We start from the raw sequence: 17,208 nt of genomic DNA, 5'->3' as shown, positions 1-17,208 counted from the left end.
TCATCGGATCGAGCACTTCATCGTTAGCGTGTAATGAACAAGCCTGTCCTTAGTTCGTAGCAATATATATACTGCAGCATTGATCCTTCCTTTTGTTTATTTCATATTCACTCATTCGTACATCGAAAAAAGGCATGCCTTTTCCTCGAACCATTGGAATCCCCAAGTCAAAAACGGAAAACAATGATTCATTGAATATAATCAATTTATTTAATCACCAATTTTTAATCAAGTGAAACCAGCTCAACTTGGTAATCATCTACTATACATTTACTACAGAAATATTTGCATCAACTGATCAACAGTTTTTTTTATAAAGATAAAGTCTATAAAACTATGCTTATTGTTATCATTGATCAGCAGTAATCAACAAGAGATCATTTTAATAAATACATAAATAATCAGCAGTTTTCATAACGATACACGATAAAATACTAATGTAGATTCAATCAGAAATGGAACACGATTCTTATCGAATTTGAACAAAATTTCAATGAACTAACCTCATAAACATGAGCGCACCGTACAGTTTCATAAAGCCATCCAATAATCATAAAGATGCTGCATAATACTTTAAAAAAACTTATGCATATTAAACTGCGTGTAAAATAGAAATTATTGCACAATCATTGTACGGTTACTAATAGAATACCCATTCATTTTGATTTTCGCTATTAATTTCTTGACAGAGGTAAGTAATACTAAATGAACTAAACAATAGAAGATAGACTACTACCATATTCTTCCCAATTAGAATTATTCTCAATCATTTTGCTTCGTGTGCATTTTGTAAGTGTCAACAAGAATTGAACTTGCAGCCTCGCATACAAAGATAAATTCTCTTACTGATCACAAACAGTAAAATATCTTCCTTTGTATAGACGAAAAAGTCCCATAATAGAATTTCATGCCATAAAATTTATCAAAATGAAACAACCAATCGCCATCTGGTGGAATCAGTTGAGTCAACAGCCAGTAATGCATGACTTGAGAAACATCCATTATAAGGCCTAAACATGCTCAAAGATTCCGTTCTACTACTAAACGACTAAACGTGATATAACGACATATCTGTTGTTCCTAACCTACCACATCAATGAGGTCTGTACTTTTTTCGCAGTCTTTTCAACTTGTTCGACATTTAGATGAATAAGTTCCTGCGCATGCATGATTTTCGCTCGATTAGCGTCGATCTTTCTGACTAAAGCTGCAATATTTGGTTTTGCACAACGTTGTTGCTGTTGTTGTTGGTCGGTATCATCTGCTGACATGTTAGTATAATTTTCAATGATTTCTTCTCCACGTACTTTGATGAGATTGTGTGTTTTTTCGAGGAAGCAACTTACAGCGGGACTATCGCGTAAGATCGTCTGACAAACCATGCCAAACTGAAATACATACAGAAAACTAGTAAAATACGCTGAATTATAGTGTATATATACGGTATATAAACTGTTGTCCTTATCGTGAACTGAATTCGACAGTAGCAGCTTTAAACATCGAAGATTAGCTTTTCTAAAAGCGAGAAAATTACCTTATCATTAAAATGAGACAAAACTTTCTGAATATTATCATCGAGTTCTTCCGTCAAACCATGAACTTCTAATTTTATGAAATTGTCACCTTCATTCGCCTGTGTGAACAAAAACATACATGTAAATTTCACGAAACCAAAACGCAATAATTACCATTTTACTTTCTGAAGTTGATAAGTTCTTGTTCTGATATAGATTCTGCTAAGGGAAATATATAATGTACAAAGTAATTACAATGAGAAGTTTTTCATCACCAAGCATAGTTCGAAGCGAGAAAATACAATCCTCCAAGCTGCAGTGTTCATCATCAACTACACCCATCAAAAGGCACTCTTGTTTGAAATATTTTAAAGATCGTTTCAAATTTTTCTTGAATTTGACTGCCATTTCCAACGGGACGTGACACTGAACAAACAGATCATCCAACTGAAAATGAAATTTGAAAAATTATGATCTAATTATCAAGAAAATTTACATGGCTTTAACATTCCAATAATGATACATAATGCAGCAATAAACTAGCACATGCTCTTCTAACCTCTGTTATTCCAACATTTTCCAGATCGATAACTCTGTTTTGTAGTTTTCGTTGAGGCTTCGCATTGACACGTTTGTTGTGGTTGTCGTTGATAATTGTAAGTTTTTCTCCGCTTTCTTGTGAAGTTTTCTTTTTGTCGAAACTTGCAAATGTCCCCTTCTTGCGTAGAAGGTGTCTAATAAGCGCTTGAACCGCAATATCGATATTACCTTCAGCACTTTTTGCAGAACAGTGAAAACTAAAAATTACAGACATCTAATCAATTAATGTGTACACATTAAAAAATGTTTAGTTTTACTTGAATTGATGTCAATATATGCTTTAAAAAAAGGTTTGACACGCAGTGTTTAATAACCTCGATATAAAGCCATAGGCTTTTTCAATTTCTTGTAAAAGTTGAACACACGCGGGAAGGTTTTCTTCTTTCCGTTCATCCTCAATCGCTGCCTTTTCATCTTCATCATAATCCGCATTTTGATTCACGTTGTTATTCTTCTCGACGAGTTTTGAATTTTCTAACGGATCGTTGATGAAAAACTCATCGGGCACGTTACCATCTTTTCTGTACGTCTCTTCAAGACAATGAAAACGAGATTTTACTCAAACTATACGAGTAAACGAGTAATGAGTACATATTTGGTTGATGTTCACAAGAGATGTTTGTATATCAATCGATACCTGGAATTTTCGTAACGCCGAGGATGTCATTTTGCTTATCAGTTTCATCGATTTTGTCTTCTTTTATCGATTCAGCATTTTTCGCATCGCATGTTTCTTCAGCTTTCAACATTTTTTCTTTTACTTCATTTTCATCTTTTGCTTCAGAAGACGATTGATCAATCTGAAACAAAATAAAGACACTATATCTTTTTGCACTGCTGTCTTCCAGACAATCTTTATGTAGGCTTACTGCTGAAGTCAGATTTCACCTGAGCTGACTAGAGTTTTCTTAAACACCCGCAATAAAAAAGGTATCAATGGCATCGTAGTATTATAGAGTATGAATTTTTTTAGACAAATAAGCAACTTAACCATATGAAAGAGGTAAGTCTGTCAGTAATGTAACTTGACATTTTAAATTGTACCAATGTAAGGTTTTCCACTCACCAAGTCGTATTTATTTCCAAAAAGAATCACCGGTATTGAGCCTAATGGAGGTTTTACATAGTTTGTCTGCTTTGTCTCTTGGCCATTCTCATCAACTATTGTAGTGATCTGTTTTACCGTAACGTTGTTGCTAATTTCATGTTTCCATGTTCCAGCCATTTCAATACTCTCAATATCGGTTATATCAACGACGACTAAAAAAGATTTGCATTCTGTGATTTAAACATGAGAAATTGTTTAAGACACAGGGACTGGTTTTCACAAGGAAGTAAATCTAAAATTTTGATCTTAGTTTATTGCTATGGTATATTCATCACTTCTATTTTCGATTACTAGGGGTCCTGGGATACCATCACTTGGATGTGGTCTGGTATACTCGATAAGACAGATCCGGAATGAAAGATGAAAAGAGCGCAACAGCTCGCTTTGCCATTAGTAGGTAATTGTGTTTTACAAAAAAATTCTAGTTAAAAACTTAGCAACGAGCTTTAGACCTTGTTCTTACCAATAGCAGCATCAGCATCTCTGTAATAGGTCTTCCTGAGGTCCATATCTTCTCTCCCTGGTAAATCCCACATCGTTACGGCAACAACAGTATTTTCAGGAATGTTTATTTTCCGTACAACGTTATGGATACTGACTTGTTTATTCGGGGCGTACGTCGAATCAAACTGATTTTTCATGTATCGCTTAAACACGCTCGACTTGCCAACTTCAGGATCACCTGTCAATCAAAGATATCAATTAATATGGCTCAATTAAAATTATAATCATGGGCTGGCTGCTTACTACCTATAATTTATAAAATAATACTTGCCAACTAAAATAATCTTGAATGAAGGAATATTTTCAATGAGAGAATCTGAAAAACACAGTTTTGATCTGTTTTATTGATTGCTCAGAAACAAGTTATCGAAGATTTCAGAGCACAATAAAGGGTTACTTTTCAATTGATTGGTATTGACATATTTATTAATTGTTGGTATTTGATTACACTTACTAACGACACTTTTCTCCACATTTCTAGAAGACAGTTGACCCCCACTGCAACCGGCTCCCATCCTTACAGCTTCTTTAGTTAGTTCATAAACTTTTGGATAGCAGGTGAAATCAATATACGTTCACATTTCACAGAACACGCATTTTTGCCGTCGTTGGGTTGGGAGCATCTGTCAAATCTGAATGAAAACAGACTCGATCGTGTACGTGAGAGCCATGAATGACTTGGTGGCAGCACCGTACGGCCCCCGGAATTTCGCTTGGCGTGATCAGTATTTTTTCGGAATTTAACCGTCCTGGTAGAGGATGTTTCCACTAGATCTCCGTCGCTCTACTGCGATCCTACTGTAACCAACAGCTGTTGGTCAAAGACTGGTTCTATTCATTTGCTATCAATTGTGACAAGTCCCTACATGCACAACAAATGAACCTTCCCGTCCGGATGCAGAATAGAACGCAAAAATCATAACAAAATATTTTACACAAAGCCATTCTTTATTTTTTTCACCTATTGGATCTGTACAGTGATGGAGTTGTAAATATGGTAATAATAAATCTTCACATTATTCACCAGTAATTAATTAATATACTTGTCAAACTACAAACGATTCAACGATTGAAGGACAATAATTTCAAATGGGGTGAAACATTGATGTGTTATATGTACATTGCTTCATTATAAAAATAGGCTACATTATTTCAGTGGAATATTAACAATAACTTCTAGTAATGTTTTCCTTTTTGAAATTGTGTCACCTTCATATTCTAGTAACAATTTTTTTCGTCTGCAACCAGACAAATAAGTCGAGGAGCTTCAGAATAGATGCACACTTGCAACAGTGTCTATATATTTTTTATGTATTTACCCGGTATCATAAACATGTAATACAAAACTACGGAAATTAGCCGTGGAATCTTTAATACATAATGACCATAAGTTGCGTTGCGAACAACATGCAATTCCAACGGAGTGTCGCAAAAAATTGCAACACTGCGAAAACATTTAACAAAATAACACCAGCAAGTCAAATTTTTTGAAGTCAACACCCACTAATAACTGAAATTTAACAGTACACTTGCTAAACTTAAAAATTTGCTCGCAAAATTTTTGCAACTGAATTTTGGTTGAGTAACAGTACTAAAAATAAAAGCTGACCACTAAAACAGTTAATTGTCATGTTCAAGGGGCTAAAATTAAACAAAATTATCATTGTAATCAAGATGAAAAGTGAAGCTGTATTATGGCTGGGGATCAAGAATCTATATATTGCAATGCACAGGACCAAGTTCCACAGTTTTGTCTAATTTGAGTTGAAGATTTGACTCAAAGATAACAAAGATGAAAACGAACTAATTTAAGAATTAACTCTAACTCGCAAGCATGGAACTGGATGAAGGACATTGTGCCATTGATTTGAAACAAACATTTTGACAGGCATTGCTAGAAAACTGTACACATAGTCAGAATTTTTCGCTAAAATTCTGAAAGTAGATTACACGAATTTACATCCATATCATGAACACACGAAGGAAAATCATCCATTTCGCGCGCTGGTTAGAAATAAATGAAGGTCGCAATTACGCGGTAAACGACGTGAAAATTTTCCTGTTGTTGTTAACAGAAAGACAGAGTTATTTACAAAACGGGGAGAACAGCCGACAGTTCAAACTCTTATTGCTGATGATCGTTCGATTTGATGGGTGCCATCGAAAAACACATCTTGAATATGTACGGGTTTTTTCCATCTAAAAGAGAACGAAACACATACTCGTTTAATTTCAAATCTTTAAGACTACTACTATAGTCAAACTGGATTAGTCCCGATCAATTTAATCCAGATTTCAATCTTATCCAGATATTATTCATGTTCCACCAATAAATCAATGTACGTAAAATATGTTTTAAGACGTTTAATTTGAATTTCTCGCATGGAATTAATCCCGATTAAGCGGGTTTGACTGTAAAACGATAATTTGAAATACCGGTTATAATCCGGAAAACAGATTAGAAATATACGTACTCGGATTTGGAACCTGTTCATGGTTGGCACATATCAGCGCTTCCATAGCTTCGGCTTTATTTTCGAATTCGATCAGCCCTGTTGAGCTCCTTTCACCTGTTACACAGAAACAATCCCAAAATGGTCATTCATCAAAATGTTCTTTATGCTTTTAATGCTTTTTTTGCCATTCAAGTTAAAGGATTCGCTACACTTACTCTTCGAAGGGAATGGTTTCACTCGATTTGGACCTTTGATACCTTTGTTTTCGAACAACTGAAAAAATGTGCGGGAAATGTAAACACAAAATTTATATATCATGTGGATCCATTCAGATTTTTATTTCTAATAGCCTTGCTGCGTAGATATTCCTGGCTAAATCAAGTTAGAGAAATATTCTATCAAGTGAGCCTAAACACTGGATATTTCAATGCGAATGTGAGCGATTTAGTTCTTTACTTACGTCACTGATTTCAGTCTCGGACATATTCGGCGGAGCGTTGAAATAATGGAGGACTTTAGCTGGTGGTTGAATTCGATTCTTCTGAGCCGACTCCGGATTCGTGAATCGATTGTTCCTGTTGCCCATGTAGTCCTTGAACGAGGGTGTACCATCGGGTAGATCATGAGGATTTGGTACATCTTGAAGGAATGCTTGCTTTGATTTTCTGAAACAGGGAAAAAGTTGTCATTATTACGTACTTCATAACGGCAAATCATCATAATGTCCATATGCAGTTACAGGCTACAACAACATACCCGAGTTGAAGTTTTGAATCAAAGAAGAAACTGTTATTGAGATTCACAAGAGACCGATCCACCGACAAAGCATCCCCCATCTGAATCATCGCAACGCCTTCTTTCGATTTGAGAAACTTGATCTGCGATGAAGGAATGAAAAATTCATATGTAAAACACGAGGATTACAAAGACGAAAAGAAAGCGATCCGCATCGAAGAGTACAACTTACCCGTACGACATTACCGTAGAGACAGAACATGTTGAAGAGACGATCACAATTCATACGCTCCATATTCAAACCGTACACCATTAGAACGGCTCCTTGTTGAGGAATACCCGAGCCGGTAACCATCGGTTCGTGCATAGAACCAGGCGGCGGGCCACTATTCCTATCTCCGTACATCGGAGGTTTGCCGTAACTCGGGGGCACTGGCCCGTTGAATCGTTCAGGGGGTCCGTACGGATCCTGCAAAATTGTTTGTTAAGTACTATGATTCTTATGAATGATTACATGGTGGCCACTTTTGTTTGTCTTGCTTTTTGCCCGAATTTTCCCTGACTTGATATGCTAATAATCCAATCAATTACAGTCAAAAACATAAAGCATAGGTGGAAATTGTTCGATTTTACGCGCGATCTAGAAATCTCAAATTACCCTGACTTTTTTTTAAACAAAATTCCCTGATTTAAAAAAAAAGCAGATTCCCTGATTTCCAGTTGAGTGGACACCTGGATTATTCAATTAATAATGAACTCATGTGATAGTAAGATATGACTCACGGAGGGTGGGTAACGTTCGCGTCCATATTCCGGTCGACCATAAGCACCTCGGCCATATTCCGGTGGAGGGTGATACCCATAGCCGCTAGGAGGATGTCGACTGTAGCCATTATTGTACGGCTCATCCGGAGGGCCGAGATCACGCCCGCCAAATCCGCCCGGATGGCTGCTCGGATAGTTGCGACTCGGCGGAGGGGCATGCGATGACCCTGGACCTGAAAATAGCGAAATGAATAATTTGAAATAATGCAGTTTCTCAGTGAGTGGTCATCACAGTGAAAGCCACACTTGTACCAGGGTTGATTGATAGTTGTAAATTTCATAACAACAATTTTGAGTAAAACCACCACCGTCAACAATAACTTGTTCGAGATACTTTCATTACATGCTCTTTAATATAAGCCTGTATATACCATTCAGGCATAGAGCCTCAATGATAAAATCGTTAAGCCATCAGTGATGTATTGTTATTTTTAAATATAGTGCCACAAAAGGTGCAAACATACCACATGTATATATATATATATTAAAATGTACAATGCAACAATGGGTACAGGTGGCCATGAACAAAAAGAACACCAAATACACACAAATAGGTCATATGAGCATTGTTAAATGTAAATTTTTCGGACTAATGTATTGTATAGTCATTTGTTTTTATGACGACTAGAAATAAGCGATATCACGCGCAAATTCAAAAGTCCAAAGGAAACAAAACCCCGACAAATTCTGGCAGAAATAAGATTTATTCAAATCGATGCGATTCGTCGAAATGTTGTCTAGCCTATCACCTATTGTTTTGTGTATATGAAGATGTCTGGTGGTATTGGCCACCTATACTCACTGTATGGTGTTGGTACTGAACTATAATGAGGATCCTGAAGCAGCGGCGGATTCCGTGGAGGCGTCACTGGTTCTCGACCTGCAATAGAAGTGGAAATCAAATCAATAATGTTTAGCTTCACTAACGATCACCGATATCGATACAGACATCTATGTACACAATCGCTATTGTAACAGAGTATACTGGAAAAAATCACTACTAATCGTTAACATTGTGAAATTTCCTTGGCGTCCTTATCAAACAAAGAACCGCTGTTAAATCACAATCATATTTCAATTAATGGAGCTTTCATGCTAACATCAGTATGAAATTTTATTCCCCTTTTAAAAGGAAAGCGGAAAAATTACATGATTTACCTTTATTTCTGGATGTGCATGTCTCACGCAGCAGCCAAACCCTCTGCATCACAGTAAACCAGGCATTGCACAACCTTCCCGAAGCCTGGCAACATCAAAATTGAAAACCATCACTGACTTAAAACCCACTTCTAATTTTCAATTTCCATGAGATTAGACATCTAAGTAATTATCTTATAATGCTTATTTTGCTAGTATTCATGTATATTGATGGGTTTTTTTTAGCGATAGTCGCTATTTGACAAATTTGATGTTGGTCAGAACTCAAAAATGGAATACTGGTTCATCCGCAAGAAATCAAGTTTGGTTTTGGTTGTTGAGTTTGCCTTGCCAATGAGTTTTTTAAATGTTATATATTCAATAGTATTAATTTGTTGCAAATAACATTCTTACTTTCAGATTAGTAATGTTAATGATTTTGAACCGATCGTCGGTTAGTCATCAATTTAGCCTAAATAACCACTATCCTGTAAGCGGTTATCACATCAAATGTTTTTTTGGGAATGTATTTTCATGAGATTAGAGAATAATTGAATGATGCCAGTGTATAGTTCATAAGTCAGTTCATTTGTATTCTTAAAGACCGTTCACTATGTTAAGTTGTTGATGACGAGTGGAGTTTTCCCTTTTGATAAAATTTATATTTTAATATGAAGGTTTGCGAGTGCCTGCATACTGTCCGCTGAGAATTTGCTGAGGTGAATATGCTAATACAAAAAATATTATAATTATATATCGGGTATATAGATATCATGTATCAGGAATGTGTTCAAAATATATATTGTTAACAAATAAAAAACATGATATATTGTGAAGAACTGGTGACTACGGAATAAAATATGGTATTATTTGCTTTTATTTTCTTTCAGTCACCAGTTATCCAAGACATATAACTGCATATAAATACATGTATATATTAATAATGGATGCGTATTCATGGTTTTACAAAAAAACAAAACACAGATATTGTTCGCTTGTTCCGCGATATTAATATGCATGTAATGAAAAGATGAATATTTCAACTCGACACAGACATGTATACACAACGAAACTGTATTCATGTAAAATAATCAGAAACAACTCTCTTGCCACGCAGAGAACGGGCAAATTTTATATTTGTCGATACCACAGGGCAACTATCAAGACACTCTTGACACTGAAGATTTGCTACCCCAGTATTTGCGCTGCAAATGTAACAAAACATGTCAATTATGTGTATAATGAACATGCTTTAAATGATGTATTCGATGAAATATTGTAGCTTGTCTTCCTATTTTCGTTCGTTCATTCTTGTCGCGATTTCTCTTCTTGTTTGTTCTTCCTTGTGCTGAAATTTACTGGCACACTTAAAATGATCGATGAAAATGTCGACGTCTCTATGCTTTGCGAAGTTACTTCAACAAAAACAAAACGTTTTCGATAAATAATTCTGTAGGCAGTATATATAGAACCAAACTTCTTGTAAAAAAGATGTGTAATTTTTCCATGTTAACTGTTGAAAGGATAGGACTATCAATGAATTATTGAAGTGCTTGTTTAACAGTGCCGCAGTGCCGTGTTTGGAATAATGAAATGAAAGTAGTATAGCTGCAGTATACTACTGGTCAGCAACCTGAAAATGTACCATTAACAGATATCTTTATAGAGAGCGAATGTTGTGACTTCATTTTTCGTGTTCCGTAGATTTCTTAGATGTGAAAAAATACAGAAAAGAATACATTGAAATATTGTAGTAATGATGATATTGCATAACATATGAATATTCAGTGAATGAGATACTGTGTCAATGAGAACATGCCAAGTTACATGTCATATTGTTATAAGAAATTCTTCAGCAAGAATTCTGTAAAAAGCAACTACATGTATATATTATATATCCTTATTGTAGGTCATGTAATATTTCTAGAACACAATATTTGTAAAATATCCTGGTCAAAATTTGTATTTGTTAGCCTCAAATAATATACGTAATTTAAAAGAATATGCAAATAATTCAGTGGTAAGTAACTGAAAATCCTCAGACAAATTCAACCTTTTTCCTCAAATTGATTAATACTCAAATGATGTTTTTTTCAGTATTATCGAAGAATATTGCAACATGATTAAGTAAAAGATAATACCATTTTCTGAATGTCACGGTTTAATTACTTTTAGTAAAGCAACAGAAGTTACCAACTCACCTGGATTAGGGGTCGTGTAATCCCAGCTCTCATAGTTATCATTCTTATACACATTCAATTTTGATGTCTAAAAAGCAATAACAATCAAGCCATAAGTAAGATACATTGCTCTAACATTCGCCATCAAAATCCATAAGTTAATAAAACAAACAGGGCCAAGCTCAATACCTTCGCATAATCGATTTTCAGAGTACAGCAACCAGAATAGATGTCACACCCATTGAGCGCAGATTTAGCCCTCTTTGCATTTTCAACGGTATCAAACGTAATATCTGTCAAGGAACTATCAGTTATTGGATATATCGTTTTATCACCAAGTATCGAATTATTGGGAACAAAATAAGAAGACTGTTAAACTGATTTACTAAAAAAATAAAAACGAAGTCCCTCGAATATCAAATATAAGGGTAAAAATTTTGATGAAAAGGATATTCGACCATAGCTTGGATGCCGTTCTTCTTGAAAATGACGATTCGTTGAACATCGCCGTTTGGAGAACAAATCGTATGCATTACATCCTGAAAAAAAAAAAACATAAACAAAAACTGTGATTTTAGCTCCGACGAAATCGATGAACCGCAAAAAGACACAGAAATTAAATTATCTAAGATGTTGATGTCAAGCCTGAACATATATTGATTAATATTACCCGCTGACCTCAAAATCATATTCATTACATAACGATTATCATACTGCTACTAAACATTATAACCATTACAATCATTATTATTTTGCTCTAATAATTTATTTGAATTAGTTCATTTTCAGTCTTTTCATATCTATAACTTTGATATTAATGTCAAATTTGACCTAAGCAAAATAACTTAATGTAAAACATATATAGTCGATATTTAAAAAAAAAAACAACACCAAAATCAATTAATTATACTATCAATGTGACGCAGGAAATAGCCACTTACCACTGTTATCGGATAAACTGGTTTCAAAACTGTAAATAACAGAATGTGATTGGCTTCGCTGGATAGACTAGCATTCATGTTCCGTGTATCGCCGCTTGAAGAATGTCTTTGAATCTTCTGACTTGTTGAAAAATTGAAATACGCCGGATAGCCCCCTACATGAATGCTTCCGCTCTAAACAAAAAAAGAAATATTCATATCGTCGAATAGTCGATGCGAAAATCGCCGATAAATTTTGAGGGTTGAAATTCAAGCTTTTTGCACGACTCACTTGTGCAAAGTTGACAATATCAACAGCTGCTTGAACATCCTGTTAAAAGATAAGGATTACAGTAAAAAACTTGGAAAGAAGAAAAAATTCAAAAGTAATCCGAATTGACGAAAGTCTTTTTAAGGAATCTAGAGTTAAATCCTTTAATTACTTACATCAAATTCTACAAGAGCTTGCCTTTTCTTGTGCAGCATTAATATGTAGCTGAAAAACAAATCGAAAGCATTTTTCAATAAATTGAAATTCCCTGTCACATAATGCCATCTACTGAATAAAGGTAGAATTACTCGACTGATCCGAATGATCCTACAGCCTCTGCTACATCTTTTTCTGTAACACCTTCTGTCAATCCTCGGACATGAACAACTGGCGATGCAGATGGTTTCTGACGTTCACCATATTTGTCCTATAAGTAAAAAATGAATTCCATTGGATCAAATAATCAGATTGGCATCGCATGCATGATTGATTGATTGAATCGTTTGCATACATTTTGAATTTAATATGACAAAGAACTAACATCATTGTTTTTGCCTGTTTTAGAGAAGGTAAAATATTTCAGAAACTTTCAGTGATATGACAGTTTAGTTTGCTCGATCGATAACTTCCCTTCTGTTTAAAGTTTAACCAGTCTGTCTTCACTTGTTAAATATGTTAACCCACCAAACAAACAAAGTCAAAACACGCGTTGTTTTCCCGACGAGAAACTACCGATTACTGTGCAGTTAATAATGCAGGACGATCATCAAAATATACACCAGTTGATGCTAACGATATTAACGTAAATGAAAACAACTTACCCCGTATCCAGATTGTATTCCGTGACCGTCGATGTCAGTTCTTTGTCGCTTCGTCACATGCCCGTCGTAGCTATTCGACGCCATTTTGTTCTCCTCGAGATGATGCCGGTCTTCTACGGATACTCTCGTCACGACATGAACGTTCGAATTTCCGTCGGTTATTTCGGCATCGTCCGAATTTCTCTTCATCTGCACAAACAGCGGAGTCTGTAATCAATAACCGGGGTTATTTCATCACGTATCATTCCATATGATATTTGATATCAAAAGTAGATATACAAACCAAAGCGGAGATTAACAACTCTGATTGGTCACGTGACTGAACCAGGAAGTAAATCGTTTGCTTTCTTGTGTTGACACAAATAAACTGTCAAAATCACTTTAAAATCACCTCGAGCTAATAACCCAATCGATTACACTTCTAGAATGGTTCAAATAACATCGGATAAGTTCGGTGTCACGTCGGACGGAAAGGATGTGCACAGGTAAAATGTCGCCGTTAATAGCTGACGGATGAATTGTAGTCTGTGTATAAATCGCAAAATAATGCTGTAGTATTAGTCTGCTGGAATCAATACCGCAATTCAGAGATGATGTCATGGTGCCACCCATTATTTACCATCAACTAGATGCCTTATTCTTTTCAGCTTTCCGCTAAATCATACACAAGTCACTACTAAAATAGGCGTGTACGTGTATTCGGGTGTGAACTCGGGTCACGTGCGCCATGGGAAATAATTATTTTGTAATGATAAAGAGTGTCAACACCCAATTTAGCTATTGAGAGAATAGTATTACAGTTGTGCTAATATCACACTTTTAAAAGTTCTTTTATGCAGAATCCTCAAGTTATTTGTAGGTGCGTAATTAAGGAATTAACTGTATAATTCTAGGTATACTTTTACCAATGGTAAAGGCGTTAGTGTTGGAGTCCTGAATTATGGTGGAAATATTTGCTCAATAAATGTTCCCAGTAAGACTGGAAAGTCTATAGATGTAGCTTTAGGATTTGATAAACTTGAGGGTAAGTTTCATTTTGATTGAAATGATAGATGAAGGTATTGATGAATGATTATATGTTTTGTGCACTGAAAATATTATATTTCCAGTTAGCACCAAATTCTTAAAACACTATACCAATATGCTTTTACTCACTGACCAGTTCCCAAATCTGTGATTCAAATCTGTGACTACAAGGCTAACAAAAAAATGATACCTTGTTTCTCCAATTCAACCGGGTCATTTTATAAACTGCAATAAGATTTGTAGTCAGTTCATATTCTATAGCTGACGGGTCTGTTATAGTTAGCTTGATCATGATTTAAAAAAAAGAAATGTACACAGTAGATATGCGGCCAGCCTGGTCAACTTTTAAGCTCAGCAGAAATGAGAAACAAGGTATCAATTTTTTTAGCCTAATATTCGTCAAATTCCTCCTGTCATTTTATTACAGTTGATAGGATAAGAATACCAGTAACATACATTAAACATACGCATTGTTGAAAAAAAAATGTTCGACTGTTCTTTCGAAACGATTAATATTCTCGACTGTCGGCTTTCGTTCGTTCAGTTTCAATCTTCGTCACTTTTTAGATTACGAAGTTAACCCTCCCTACATCGGAGCTTTGATCGGTCGTGTATGCAACCGTATACACAAGGGGAAGTTCAGTCTTGATGGCGTCGACTATGAACTGGTCGTGAACAACGGACCGAATCATATACACGGTGGCCTCAAGGGATTCGATAAAGTAAGCATTGTGTTAAGCTCGCATTTGCTGATAACGGGATATTATTTTGCTACTGTATTAACCCTTTAACGATAAAACTTTGGGTTAACGTTGACTTATATCCGAAGAATCCTCTTTCTTTCTCGAGGTAATTCTATCTTCTTTTTTTTTAAAAAAGAGAATATACTCATGTATGGGAATAGAAGAGGTATTTCATCGCTATAAGTTTAGAATTTCATTGTACACGAACCATATACATGCATGCATGAAATTTGATTTAGTATTTACAGTCACTTGGATTTTTCAATTAAGATAATGAAATTAAAATTTCTCAAGTCACTGAAATCTGGCTTTCTAGTATTGACAATCTAATTCATCCATCTATTCATACCCGAGCCTATTTCATATTTGATTCACTTTCATGCTGTTAGCGTGATTAGATCTAATCCTGTCAAACAATAGAAAATTAATCAGCTCATATACATGTACATCTATCTCTAAGAAGGATAAAGAAGAAAGCGCATCACCTTTGTGCTTATTTATAAGCACTATACTGGTATGTGTTTTCACATCTTTGAAGTTTCAGATGTTTGATTCATATTTAGTCAGGTTTTAGCTTAGATAGGGTTGACTATAGCCGCTGATTATATTCAGGGTTTGCACCTGGTACTTATTTTTCTGCTGCGTATTACAGAAAGTCAGACACTTTTTCACTTTGCGTCGTTAAAAATGAGTCACACACGCTTGAACGTAAAAAAAAACTGCTTCTATTCATTTTGAAATATCTCTTCTTCAAGTCTGTATTCAGCAAAATCTTAGTTCAACGATACTTGCAGGTTCAAACGTAGTCCAAACTTTGGTAACGTGGACATTTTTTTGAAATTCTTTCTAAACTCCATTTTAACCATTGGTATTAGAAATTCTTTGTTAGCATGAATTTATCTGTTAGAAATTAAGAGAAATGTCGAAATGGAATATTATATAAATATGATAGATATGTGAGGAGGCCTACCTGTGTTTGAGTGTTTTGTTCCATTAGTACGACTTCGGATGTTGTTGGATTAGATTCCATAGTGACCGGTGTAGTTGGTGGTTGAAGACTGTATGTGTACGTTGTGACTTGATGGTCCATGTGTTTTGTAATTCCGGTCACCTGTAAAACCATAAATAATAACTTCAGTTCATCATATACAAGTTTCTGAGATGATATAGGCCTAATGTATTTTATGTATATGTCTGTTAAATGTTATTGTCAAACGACGACGGAACTGACGCGTACAGAGAGCTGCTTGTATGTTCGATCTCGTTCGTTGTAATGAATGGCGTATTCATAAGTGTTTGCTCGAGTTATATTTTGCGCTCATCAGGTGATGATAATCCGGAATTAACTATCCGGTTACAAGGCTTCGCTGTGAGTAGCGTGTATGCGCGGCGTATCGATCGGGACAGGTGTAATTATGTGTCGAACGATTCCGTCCCACAGAGGCGCGCGCGCGGCTCTTCCCCAGTCAGCTGCGACGATCGACGCCGATTTTCGTTTAACGTTGACAACGACAGCCGATACCCGATCATTTTTCATGATCGTCGCGGTAAACACGCGATAAAAGATGTACATGTATCAGCTGTTCTAATATGATATTGAAAAATATGCGCTTCTTTTGTAGAGAAAAGCTCGCACAAAGCATTGATAGTATATGTCAGAATAATAATGCGTGATGATTTGCGCGTATTGTAGATCGGTATTATTTTCCCGTAGTCAAAATGGAAAGAAAGGCCCAATATCGAACTATTGATTGTATTTATTACCGGTATATAATAATGATAAAGATATAGCAATATATATCACTTGTAAACTAAGAACTAGACGACACTATTATTATTTCAATAAAATCTAATCTTTTTTGCAATGAATGAAAATATTTGATATACCGGTATACTATAGGACCTAGAGTCGTATCCGATGGATAATTTTTTCCATTATTTAGGTTGGGAAAAGAGCTTGATACTGCTAATTATTTTCCTAGAATAGAAGAGTTACCATGATTTTGTCTATATGATCACAGAAACGAGCGTCACTGTAGTATTTTATGGAAACAGATGGTGTAGTGAATTTAAACGCTACAAAATATACTCGATTATTGATGAAATGTGATCAGCCGAAGATAGATATGAATTCGTATTTCATTCTGTGGTTCTATAGTTACGTACTTCAGTAGTTTGAAACACGTGATGCTGATTGAATAGCATCAAATTAATCACACTCTCTTGTTTCAGTGCATTAAACATGAAGTTGACAATTAAAATTCGAAATAATGTCATTAAAAAGCAAAAAGTTTTAGACAGTATAGACCTATGTTATACCGGTAGTAAAATAGGTTCAGCGCCGTCCAAATCACAGTGCCTATCATTC

General features: G+C 35.4%; 3 protein-coding genes across 6 annotated transcripts in view; 1 reads left to right on the top strand and 2 right to left on the bottom strand.

Annotated features, from left to right (window-relative positions):
• Positions 1-246: 246 nt before the first annotated feature.
• Positions 247-4,334, bottom strand: LOC141912384 (uncharacterized). The gene is made up of 10 exons (XM_074803632.1): positions 4,181-4,334; positions 3,998-4,042; positions 3,686-3,904; positions 3,181-3,374; positions 2,752-2,914; positions 2,429-2,645; positions 2,074-2,311; positions 1,770-1,961; positions 1,535-1,633; positions 247-1,388 (listed from the first exon to the last, which is right to left on the bottom strand). Exons 1-10 carry the CDS (start codon positions 4,239-4,241, stop codon positions 1,086-1,088), a joined length of 1,731 nt encoding a protein of 576 aa, XP_074659733.1. The 5' UTR covers positions 4,242-4,334; the 3' UTR covers positions 247-1,085.
• A 337-nt stretch (positions 4,335-4,671) lies between these two features.
• LOC141915275 (heterogeneous nuclear ribonucleoprotein L-like) lies at positions 4,672-16,242 on the bottom strand. Of its 4 annotated transcripts, none has more exons than XM_074806752.1 (18): positions 16,078-16,242; positions 15,811-15,951; positions 13,072-13,278; positions 12,559-12,677; positions 12,427-12,475; positions 12,272-12,310; positions 12,001-12,174; positions 11,513-11,598; positions 11,249-11,345; positions 11,081-11,147; positions 8,545-8,622; positions 7,701-7,915; positions 7,150-7,386; positions 6,939-7,060; positions 6,643-6,847; positions 6,398-6,455; positions 6,201-6,296; positions 4,672-5,925 (listed from the first exon to the last, which is right to left on the bottom strand). In XM_074806752.1, exons 2-18 carry the CDS (start codon positions 15,928-15,930, stop codon positions 5,852-5,854), a joined length of 2,043 nt encoding a protein of 680 aa, XP_074662853.1. In that variant the 5' UTR covers positions 15,931-15,951; positions 16,078-16,242; the 3' UTR covers positions 4,672-5,851. The 4 variants fall into 4 exon arrangements, with proteins under 4 accessions (XP_074662853.1, XP_074662856.1, XP_074662857.1 ...); XM_074806755.1 differs by having other exon boundaries at positions 8,566-8,622; XM_074806756.1 differs by lacking the exon at positions 8,545-8,622.
• Positions 13,392-17,208, top strand: part of LOC141915276 (galactose mutarotase-like) — a 39,355-nt gene continuing 35,538 nt past the window's right edge. Inside the window, exons 1-3 of the mRNA XM_074806757.1 lie at positions 13,392-13,556; positions 13,965-14,095; positions 14,665-14,819. Of these exons, the coding sequence (XP_074662858.1) occupies positions 13,498-13,556; positions 13,965-14,095; positions 14,665-14,819 (345 nt within the window). The 5' untranslated portion in view covers positions 13,392-13,497. The remainder of the gene's footprint in view (positions 13,557-13,964; positions 14,096-14,664; positions 14,820-17,208) is intronic.

Source organism: Tubulanus polymorphus, chromosome 1 (genome assembly GCF_964204645.1).
Source record: "Tubulanus polymorphus chromosome 1, tnTubPoly1.2, whole genome shotgun sequence".
NCBI classification, from domain to species: Eukaryota; Metazoa; Nemertea; class Palaeonemertea; order Tubulaniformes; family Tubulanidae; genus Tubulanus; species Tubulanus polymorphus.
Note: the sequence above shows the minus strand (reverse complement) of the source record. Positions and strands in the feature narration are given on the sequence as shown.